At 36.0% G+C, this 12,485-nt stretch overlaps 1 protein-coding gene across 1 annotated transcript in view; it reads left to right on the top strand.

The window, feature by feature from the left end:
- Positions 1-7,308: 7,308 nt before the first annotated feature.
- The window catches only part of disp2 (dispatched homolog 2 (Drosophila)), a 38,261-nt gene continuing 33,084 nt past the window's right edge, over positions 7,309-12,485 (top strand). Inside the window, exon 1 of the mRNA XM_039741680.1 lies at positions 7,309-7,650. Coding sequence (XP_039597614.1) covers positions 7,613-7,650 — 38 coding nt within the window. The 5' untranslated portion in view covers positions 7,309-7,612. The remainder of the gene's footprint in view (positions 7,651-12,485) is intronic.

Below are 12,485 nucleotides of genomic sequence, written 5' to 3'. Positions count from 1 at the left end.
ACAAAATACCTTTGACAGGCTTCTTTTATCACAGCCCAATACAACACAACGAAACAGATTCTTTTTTCTTCTTTCTCTTCGACTCCTGCGAGGTGAGTGTTGTCCAGTTCCTCTTCTAACTCTGGCTCACCTGACTGAGATCAAGCAGCTCCTTTTAACTATGACCCAGGAGTACCCTCAGTGCCAGGGAAGAGCCCACTGAAAGCACTCTTGTGTTGAACGGAAGTCTAAGAAAGTGTGGATTGTGAATCCAGGCAGCTTCCCCTGGCGGCTCCCACAGAAGTCAACAGGGCTACTCCATAAAACTACAGGACCCAGCATGCCCTGTCAGTGTCTGTATGGGAGTCCTAACCTAGGGAGACTGCCATCTAGTGTATTGGAAGAGAAAATATTCAGCAGTGCTCATCTCCCCAGGTCCTTCCATTACATTGCTCTGCTGGCCAGGGAAGGCCCTCTGTTCAGTCCTGGCCAGGATGCCAGCCAATGTGTGCCAACCATTAGAATATATCTAAAAATATTTGATTACAAGTAATTAGTGGGCTGTGTTGTTTAAATACAATGTTTTTGATGATTCAAATTAAAAGGAAGATTTAGAGACAACCCCATAATTTCATAAATATAAATCTACAAGCTGTGGTACCCATCTAAGATGGGTTGAAATCTAAATAATCAATGTACACCTCATGTTTTTTATTTGATATGTGGGTTGTCTGTTTGGTCTGTTATAATAATACATACCCAATACCTTCTGCTTGTGGCAGCCTCTTTCCTCTTTGGACAGAGCCCCCCTGTTTTTGTTGCTTCCTCACGCCATCATTTGTCACACTCAAGACTCTTATAGCCAAAGTTTTTTGCTGGGAAAATACTGCAGTGGTTGCGACTGCACTGGCCTGGTTTAGTGCCTCTGTCCTAGTCGTGTTACGGCTTTGGTTTCCCAACAGGCACTTCAATTTACCACCATGCAAAATTATCAGTCATTAACATTACAGCTATACATTTAAATCAAGTGGCCTGAGAAGTGCAGGAAAGTTGCTACAACACTGCTGTTGCGGTGTTTAATGTCAGAGAACAGAACAGGCCGGGCCATTTTTTTATTTTTAGATCCTTCTTCTATTTTGAATTTTTCTCCCTAACCCTAGCAACCAGTTATTCTTTTATTAAGGTGGATAGTGGTGGAGTTACATCATATTCAACAATACTATCTTGCAGATGTGGCCGTTTAGAAAAAGACCTAAATATATGTATATAAATATGGTTAAACAGTAGCCATTACATGGACAGGCAAATGTAAGAATAATTTTCGTTGCATATTTTAGGATTTAACAGTAGGGTGACATGCAAGACCATGCCATTAAAAATGTCTCTATACAGTACAGCATGTAAAGAAAAATCAGGTCCAAAGGTACATATTATCATCTAGGGCTGGCCCTGTGCACATGAAAATATTATGCAGAACTTATTATACATCATGGGCTTATAGTATGTAGAAAAATAAGATCATTATGTAGCAGTGCATGGACAGGGCTCCCTATACAGAGCTTCCTGCCATCATTAGACAGAAGTCACAAAAAGGTCAACTGGAGTCTCCAAACAGATGCTTTCCCACTAATTTAATTATCATTATTCTTCAATAGTCAGGGATAGGAATTACAAGAGAAGACTTGCTGCTGAGGGAAACCAGATCATTTTTCTTCTTTGAGAGCCTTTGGGAGGGCTGTGGTATTAAAATTCAATGCCTTCAAATATTTAGCATTTAGGGACTATATTGTATTTTGCTGTGCCCAGCTCAATATTAATGAAACAGTTTCATATGGAAAGGAGGAAGTGAGCAACAGAGAGTGAAAGGACAAAGTGAGAGAGGACTGTGACATGTTGCAAGAGTCAAAACACAGAAAATGTGAGCTCAGCAAACAAAGTAACAGTTTAAAAACAAACCAAGGTCACACTATTTTCTAAAAAGATTTTGCTCCAGGTGTCTTCCTTTTTGATATTATTTGTTAGGAATATATCAGACTTCAGCCTGCTTCATTTTATTTTGTTTTCTGAATATTTCTAATCATTTCCTTTCTTTATATATTTTATTGGTATTGTGGTGAAGTCATCGTACCCATCTTGTGTCTTTTCTTTTTCTATGAGTGCCACCATCTTGCTTAGTAATCGTGTTCACTCCTACTCATTGCTGTTTCCTGTGTTACTCTACACATCATGTCATGATGTTTCCATTATGAAAATTTCTGCTCACCATCGGGGTCCAAAGACCCTCAAAGACCCTTGGGGGCAGAGTGGTGGCTCTGAGGCTCAGGATCTGCGCTGGTATCTCGAAGGTTGCCGGTTCGAATCCCAGTCACTACCTAAAGAGATCCTACTCTGCTGGCCCCTTGAGCAGAGCCCTTAACCTTCAATTGCTCCAGGGGTGCTGTACAATGGCTGACCCCAAGGGGTATGCGAAAACTAACAAAATCCTGATACAAGAAAATGTATAAGGCGAAATAAAGAACAAAAAAAAAAAGAGATCTACTATGGACTAGTGATAAAATAACTTAAAAGAATAGCTAAGAAATCAATTCTGGTTTTTGTTTTGGTATTGGTAAACATGATAATTCCCCACTGTAACAGACCTTTGCAACAACTTAGACAATCCTTTTGCCAGATTCCAGTACCAGACTCATTTTTTGTACATCTAGTCATTTTCAGCTTTTGCAAACTATTTTATCATTATATTTATTAACTGTTTTGAGACTGTTTTTTTATCATGATATATAGCCTGTTTTTTTCAGAAAAGAACTTTTGTGAGATGTGTCAAAATTGATTTTATTACACAAATTAGGCAAAATATACAACTAATAAATGATTTCTCAGTATGTGCATGTTTTGAAGCTTGTGATTGCATACTAAGCTCAATTACACTTAAATTTGGGTTGGATCGCTGACAATGTTTTTCAGGAGCATTCTCACTGTCACTTTCTTCTGGCAGATAAAAACCCTCTTCTGACAAGGCAGAGTCGGATTCATCAACAATACAGAAAACATCTTCTGCAGAGTTATTTTTGTCAAGAATGGCTGCCGGTATTCAAAGCTATGCTGTAAGTACAAGTGACTCAGTTAATCTCACAGTCTCTGCTGTCATCTAGTGCATATGACTAAATAATTCCTTCTGGGTGACTTTTCTTGACGCTTAGCCTTCTAGCTTTTACATTGACTTAATAATAAAATTACAGCAGCGACTTGGTGTTTACATTTTGTGTGTTTCCGCACAAGTAAATAGTTTAGAGTACTGATGTGTTTTGCAGGAAAGCCCAAAGGACTTTATAAGATAACCAGGAGAAAAGATGTGGTCAAAATACAAAAATGGGTTGAATACTAAGAGATCAAGATTACAGCAACCAAAATATAAAGAAAAACATGAGTCAAAAATGTCAAAAACAAAAGTATTTAGCCTTTAGATCACTAACCAAAGAAAATACAAGGACTTGTTTTTGAATTCATGAACTCGGACAAGGATATGACATTTCAGGTTGTTGTAACTGATAGTTCTCAATCTCAGAAGACATGCCCAACAAATGACAGCAGAAACCATCCAAAATACGAGTATTTCACAGCATCAACACTAAGCCCTACGGCAAAAACCTAATGACATCACCAATATACATAGCGTAGAAAACCTTGAATCAATTGTCAACTCATACCAAAAGAGCAAGTGAAATTGGAAAACATAGCTAAGACAACATATCCAACAAATAATTAATAAAATGGCAAGTCTCAAAGGCAGCTCATCACATGCCTGTTCTCTTACTCTTATCAAATTAGGTTTACATTATGTAGCATCTTAAGAGTAAGCCTCCACAATGATGAGATAATATATTAATTGGTTCATTGATTGTTTATGTAAATTAAATCATCCTTCCAACCAAAGCAAAATACAATTTACACAAAGGTAGGATACAAAAATACCATAATGAAGAAAAGACCAAGAAATACAAAGGTCAAAATACCAAAAATCCAAAAAGGGCAGAAACACCACCTGGAAAGGATGAATATATGCATACCAACCAACCAGAAAAAAACACACACACAAACACAAACACACAGACAGACAGACATACACACACAAGGGTCAATTTAGCATGAATAATTCACCTAAATCGCAGTTTCCTTTCAGTTTTCTCTCATAGTCCAAAGATATGTGGGTTACATGGAGTGGTGCTGTTGAATCTGTCCAGTGTGTGTTCACCCTGGGATAAACTTGCATCCGTGTTGTTCCTGCCTTGTGCGCTGGGACAAGCACAGCTTCTCTGTGCCCCTGCTCTGGATAAGCAGATTAAGCAATGAGCACAAAAGTCATAGTAGCCAAGAGTTCATCCAATGACCCGCCAGTGACTGTGAGTTGTTCCTGCCTTTATAGAGATGAGGGCAGAACTTTGACGGTGATGGGCAGGTGGTCCCACCTCTTTGGGGACCACCCACAACACAAACAGAACACAACAGAATACACATGGACATAAAGAAACTAAATAATAAATAGCATGTTAATATAGAATATGAACAAAAAAACAAAAACAGCATTTGAATCCCAGACAGGAGGCAATCCTGGTAAAAAAAACATGATATTAAGAAGACAGATAGAAGGCATAAACTAATCAAACCAATGACAGGATATTATAAAAAATAAAAAGAAGAGAAAAAGAATGGTCCAAAAAGTGTTCAGGCTACAAACTTATAAAAATCTCCCCAGAGGAATTACAGTACTTCACACAATACACATATACAATGCTGCATTGTTCCGTGAAGAATGGGCATGAAAGTTACACTGTCAAGGAATACAAAAGCCTTAGATAGCTACCTTTTATAAACATTCTTGAATATTTCATGGGGAAAAAAAGAATACACACAATATGCTATTTTACCATATATTTTCAAATATCAATGTCTACAAAGAGAGTCAAATAAACAGTAGATAGATAGATAGATAGATAGATAGATAGATAGATAGATAGATAGATAGATAGATAGATAGATAGATAGATAGATAGATAAAAAAGCAGTATGCTAGCAAGAAAACAGCACTAATGTTTGGAACTTAGCATACCAATTCCCCTCATCTATTACAATTCTTTTACTACTACTTGTATTATTTGGCTAACACTTTCATTCAAGGCAACTTACAACATTTTTACACAATTTTATTCAACTTGCCCTCTCTGTCTGTCTGGGTCAAATTTTGTAATCAATTTTTTACCCACTTTCTCCCATGCTTTCAGTTTTAGTCACTTATGACCAACTAAACCTTAGTATAAGAAAAAAAGAATTTTTGAATTTTTAGTGCATTTTTGAATAAAATTGTGCCACTCAAAAATCTTTTTTTATAGTATTTGTCCAAAGAGGGAAGTTTAACTTTTTACAAAAGCACAATAAATATATAAATAAACAAATTCTACTAATATTAAGAACAACCCTGCTCAAAAACACACAAGAATTACTAAAAGACAGAAAACATCTGACTTGGCCAAAGAGAGCAGTCACAGTGGGGCATTATAATGGTGTACTGCCATAGGTATGAAGGAGACCCAGTGGCATTTCTTGACAAATATTCTCCTGAATAATTTATTCAGTATTTCAAAATATTGCATACATTTTACTCCATATTGTTTTGGTCTAGCACATGAAAAGCCTGTTTTTTTCATTTTTTTATTAAAAGCCCCATCACTTTGGCTGCAATGGGTTGTACCCACCTTTTGTTACAAATTAGGAAAATGTATTAATATTTTTTATTAGAACAATGAAGGTGTTTTTAAAGGTTTTGATTACTTAGAATTCTTGTAATATTGTTACTTAGGTTACTGTTGCAGGAATCATTTGGAATTTTATTAACGCTATGTTTTTATTTTACTGTGTTGCTGTTTTGTTTTTTGTGGGGGCTCAGTGTGGTTGGTGCAGCAATACTCTGTAATCAGCGCATGCTCCCAACCTCCTCCTCCAGTTTGTTGCCTTGACACAATGCATTATTGTTTGGAACATGGTTTCTGAAAGTTCCAATGTCTGATGTTACCTGCACAATACTTTTTACACCACTACAGCATGCTATGCAACATCCATGATTGTGGGTTCTTTATAAAAAAAAAACTTTGTATGAAATTTTCTTTTAAGTTTTGGATTCAGACTTCTGGCAGTTCTTTCTTTGACTTCTTTTTTGATTAGCATTTGGATTTTGGTGACATATTTACAGTCTCCCAGGTTTTAACCCCCATAACATAATTAGTTTATTTGTTCATCTCTAATATTTAGGCCTTCCAAGTTCCATTTCTTTGGTAGTACACTTATAACACTGAAACTGCACCCTGATGAGGTTACTGCTTAGCTATCTGTGCTTTTTTCTTACTTCAGAGACCCAAGTCTGGCTAATTATTCAGCTATTGTGGTCATCACATCCATACAGATGCCCTCTTCCTTTCTTCAAGCACTTGATACACAGATGCATTTTATTGAAACAACCAATCAAACAATATTGCCTTCATATAGAACATTTCAAAGAGAACACCATCACATGGCATCTTACAAAATACACAAGAAAAACTTCAAAGCAATAAGCTGAAATTCAAAGTGATTTAAATGTGATTCAGCTGTTCTGGGTTGAAATTATGTGTGCACTTGCTCAGTGCCTGTGCGTAGTCTGTACATTCTCAGCATGTCTGTGTGACATTTTCATTCCAAACCCTCAAAAGATACCCATGCAGTCCAAAACTATTAGGAAAGTGACACAATTGTAATTAGTGTGGCCCTCGACTGAAACCTACTAGTACTGAGATGATACAAAGGATATGAACTGTCATTGTAGTTTCAGCATTATTTTAATTAAAAATGAGTGAATGATATGGAGGATTAATTGGCAATTTTAAGTTGAATGTTCTTACAAGAGTAGGCTGTGTAATGGAATGGGGAATGACACCCTGTAAAGAGCTGTCTCTTCCCTCCTGTCTTCTTTAAACTCCTAAAACATTTCTAATTCCTATGTTCCTAGATAGATAGATAGATAGATAGATAGATAGATAGATAGATAGATAGATAGATAGATAGATAGATAGATAGATTTCATAAAAAATGTAAAGATGTAATGAGAAATCTAGATTCATTTTAAAGTTTCAGTCCTCATATATTTAACGTCGAAAAATTACGAATGGAAGTAAAGCCTACTCAAAAATATATTCCTTATCTGCGTATTAACCTACTGATGCACTTCTTTATATGTGATGTTTAGTACATTTGTGCTTATTTGTGTATATGGTAAATGTAACAGTGGTGGTGCGGGGAATATTAGGCGACCAAGGGGTGGTTCTTCGGTCTATGGCCCTGCCCCTTCTCTTCCTCCCTGCTCCATGTGTCTGCCTGTTCAGCACCACACGATGGACAGAGACTCCAATACGTGAATGTGGCTGATTATTCAGCTATTGTGGTCGTCGCAATCATACAGACGCCCTCTGCTACTCCTAATCTTAACCGGATGTTGAAGGATTGCTTTTGCTAGTTAATTGCATTATTTTTTTTTTTAAGCTTTTTTACCTGTCTATTATGGAAACCATATCCCCATTTTTCTGAATAAAACACCCAGATCGGAATAATGGACTCGATTACTGGTGAACAGGAGACATCGCTCAGGTGACGCCTTTTATTCTATTTATTCATAAAGACAGCGGTTGCATGTAAACAGTTGTGATATTGAGCCGCTCGTGCTACAAAGCTAATACCTTTGTGATCTACCGCTAGCTGATTTTTTGTAGAATTCGATCTTGTACCTACAGCAGGTGGTGAACAGCTGTCCTTCTCGTACCTGTGGTTAAATAGCTTTCATTTCATAAATGCTGATTTTTTTCATAACAACTTGGAATTATCAACTGTATTTCCTCTCCTTTTCACTTTCCGACACTCGAGACGCGGAAACGGACAGCTTAAGAAAAGCATAATATAGCGTTTGGTGAAAGGAGGCTGGGTGTCATTGTCATTATCGTTATTCCTAACGGCAATGGAAAGCGGTTTCCTCTGCTAAAAAAATGTCTTTCCAATTTAATATGGTCGTTACTACATCAAAGGTGAAATAATTTTAATTGTACCGGCAAATTATACTAGGTTTTCTGTAGAGAATACATTTCTTTTAGTTTGCGACATCTTTTTGAACTGAAATCTTACCATTGGCGAGAATTTGTCTCCCGAGAGAAAATCGAGTACTTGGCCGAATAGACCGGCGAAAACAGTCCTTTTTCTCCAAAAAAAATGCCCCTAATTGTTATGGATGGCCGACCACCCGTTACAAAAAAAGCAAAAAAACAACAAAAATGTATTCGTGTCATCCCGTGGAGATCTTTTTTGTTTGATGCTAGCGTTGCGTTTACAACATGATTGATTATGACGGATACAGTAATACTCAGAAGTTAGCAGCTGTCAGTTTAAATCGTAGTCAACTCAGTGCAATGCTTCCCATTTCATACAGACAAAAGTACTGCAAAAAACAACGCCAAACTGCAGATGGTTTGCCTTTTATTACATTTTAAATTTGCCTTTATGCCGATATAAATGTGTATGCATAGTATATGCAGGCATAAGCGCTATCAAAGAATAATGAATACATGAATATATGATCGTGTTGGGCAAGGAGAAGCAAGCTAGAAAGCTAAGCAACCGCCACTTTAGAGTCTAGTCGGTAAACATGGAGCATAAAGCAAACAACTAGGTGAACTTCAGCACTATTTTACACTCAATTTGAATCCCTATGTTTGCATTCACATATAGATAGATAGATAGATAGATAGATAGATAGATAGATAGATAGATAGATAGATAGATAGATAGACTTTATTTGTTCCATGATGGCAATTTAATATAGAATAGCCAAATGTTTATTGACCAGGATTATTTCAGAATGAGGCAATCATTTGTCCTCCTATTTTGACAGCCTTCAAGTGGGAAATGGTTTTTGAATAACTTCCTTCAGTTTTTTTTACAAATTATATACTTTAATCTTTAGATGACAAGGCTATATTTAAAAAAATACAAGACGAATATACACTTATATACACTTATATGAATGATTTATTAAAATATAACAAAATTGAGGGATTTGATAGACTATTGTCTCATCTGCGGTTGGTTCCTACCTTGAACCCAGTGCATGTGCATTACATTATACTGAATTGGATAAATGAGTTCAAGAATATACGTAACAAAATATACATGACAAAACCCACACGTAAGATTTTCACCAAAATCAACACAACTATTTATATTTCTTTAAAAAAAAACACTTATTCCCAAAGTACAGCCAGAGGGAGATGGAAGCAATCAGTCCTGTAAGGGACTCTATTCCATTACAGAGAATATTTATACACCCTTGAAAATAAGAATATCCAGAGGAAATGGCACGAACATAGGGAAAACATGCAAACTTCAGAAAGAGCCATGGATCTGTAACCACATCTACATGTCTTTGAGGCAACTGTTCTACACAATTTGTCACAATGTCATTCCATCCACAAAAAATCCTTTTTTAAATATGCAACTGCTTTGGAAGTGGCTTGAATAAAGTATGTACTGTTTTTTAATTAGTCATTGCAGATATAGGGTCCTTTAGGGTACCAGCATATATTTTATAAATGCTTGAAGAAATGATCAAAATTCTAAAACCACCTTCTGCCTAAAGACTTTTTTATGTATGATGTGTTAATATTATAGGAAGGGAAGAAACAACATATGGAAGTAGCAATTTTAGCAACACCCTCAATGTGAATCAAAGTAAGAATGAGTAATTGAAAAATGAATGCTGCAGTTTACACACACCCATAAACATACTGTACAACATTAATTTATATAGCACGTTTTCATACAATGTCGCTCGAAGTGCTTTACAAGATGAAATAAAAAGAAAGTTAATATAAAACATAAACAAACAAGATTAGGCAATAATATTATACAGTAGGTAACAAAGAAAAAGGTAAGATCAGATGGCCAAGTGGACAGAAAAAACAAACAAACAAACAAAAAAATCTCCAGTTATGCTGTAGAAAAAAACATACTACCATCTATATGTTTATGTGTATGTGTGTGTGTTCACGTGTGTATGTGTGTATATGTATATATATATCTACTCTCTATATATAAAATCTTAAGCCTAAAAGTGCACCGATTTTGTGCAATGATTTTATGTGACGTTTTTAAGTCACATTTTTTGTCACGCTTTAAGTAGGGCTTATTTTAAAACCTACATATATGTGTGGGGTATAATTCTTTTCAGAATTTATTGAACATTAATGTGATGTTGTTAGATTTTCAGATTCTTATTCCATTTTTAAATTATAAACTAAAAAATATTACGAACTCACTTCTTGCAAGACAAGACTTTGTGCCAAGAGATTTAACCACACCCTGAGCCAGAAATAAAAGACAAAGAGTAGGGCAGCTGCTGTACAGGCTTTTAAATGTTTGAAGTGCAGTGCAAGATGCAGATCACGCTGCGCAGTAGCAGCAGCCAGCCAGCAGCTGATCGAGCAAAGAGGAGGTAAAAAAAAAAACTGCATTTGTTTCCCATTGTATCACCGTTTAAGAGGGGGTTTCGGAGGAGCGACCTCGTCTCCTTGGGGTTCGTTCAGCCCCCCTCTTCACAACACGAGCGGCAGAGATGCAAAGTGGCTGGTGCATAGTGCATACCGGGGGTTTTGCGAGCGAAGCAAGCAGGGGGCGAACCCCCTAGTATATATATATATTGCTTTTTTATTTATTGTAGAGCTAGTTCAAATACTAGTGCAAATTACTGTACACCTTTATCTACAAGACCATTGATATGGCATAAACTAACAGTAGTAATTATTTTCGTTTAAAGGCTGTACCATTATTTTAGAAGAAACAGAACATGGAATAGATCAGATAAAGTTTCTTACATGGTAGCATTTCTATTTGAATTTTGCTATCATGTGTACTTTTTGTGTTATTCTTATCGATGTGGCCTTCCACTGTAATTCTTCTTTTGTTTAAATCATGCATACTAAGTTCTTATCAAAGTATTTGTGGACAACAATGGACTGTTTTCTCTTCCAGGATAAAACACACATGGCTGTTAAATGTATTGGAAAGTACACAAACCCTGCTATAAATATCTAAGTCAGCACAGCATGAGGAGAAATATGAAAATAACTTTTTATTTAATTAAAAGAGCAGCACAGTTATAAATAATAATTGACCTTGAAATCTAAAAATGGTATGAAGAAAACCCATGGCCTAAGGCTCTACCATCCCTGTGGATTAGAGTTGGATTTGACTGTTGTACAGCATGTTACAGCTGATAACTATCACTCTTTTTCTGTTTTAACATAGCCTTCAGTGACATTGCAGTTTGGGCAAAGCTCATTGTTATTTTTATTCCTGCTTTCTTGTTTACTTCCATTGAATATTTAGCACATTAGATTTATTGTTTGCAAGAGTACCTGGCTAAGGGTGTCTACTAAATATATAATGCAATTATTATACTGGAGCATAACTAAATTGACAGATAAAACTATCCTCTATAACAGACATAACACTGGTAGACAGCCAAACTAAAACTCTATCTATTATTGACATTGTCATACCAAACACACACACAACTTGCAAAACGCACACAGAAATAAAATGCAGAAGTACACAGAACTGAAAGAAAAAATATGTTGTTTGTGCAGAACACACAAGGTGATCATCGTGGCCATTGTTGTATCCACCACTTGTGTCTCGTACACTACACAAAAGCCTACAGACATTACATATACAGTAAATCAATACACATACATAAAACTACAGAAAGCAGCCATTTTAAATTAGTGTTATATAGTAAGGAAATTCTTTAACATGAACGTGATCCTGTAAACCATATATGTGTATCAACACCACATAAAACTGCCTTATGTGCTGGCCTAGGATTGATAAAGTTGGAAGCTATGGGAATATCCCAAAAAATACTTTAAATAACAATAATAATAATAATAGTAATAAATTTATTTATGACAATCGTAATTGAAATTTCCCAGTTGATATCTCATTTGACCATGTAATTACTAACTCATTGCAAACCTTTTGTTTGGGATAAAGAAACCTGGCAACATAAAACTACAGAATGAATCTCTTTTTAATTATTTTTTTCCTAATAAGTGAAGGCTATAGAGGTTAGGAGTATATTAAATGATACCGTAGTGCAGTGTGAAGATGGCAGTACAATTTTCCTTATGCATGCAGCAGCTGAACAGGCTCTCGGTGCCTAATCTGAAATGGCATCTTTCATTTTGTAATAGCCTGATGAAAATCAATACATTATAAATGGAATTACCTTTCTTTGGATTAATGGTCTACGCCTCAAATATACTAAACAATGCAAATATTAAGTACACCTTGAGACTAAATCCTCAGTTATGAATGTCCTGTCCGCCTCTCTAGTTGTTTTTCCCTTTTGCACATAAAACCACTTTGTGGGTTCAGTG

Source organism: Polypterus senegalus, chromosome 18 (genome assembly GCF_016835505.1).
Source record: "Polypterus senegalus isolate Bchr_013 chromosome 18, ASM1683550v1, whole genome shotgun sequence".
NCBI classification, from domain to species: Eukaryota; Metazoa; Chordata; class Cladistia; order Polypteriformes; family Polypteridae; genus Polypterus; species Polypterus senegalus.
Note: the sequence above shows the minus strand (reverse complement) of the source record. Positions and strands in the feature narration are given on the sequence as shown.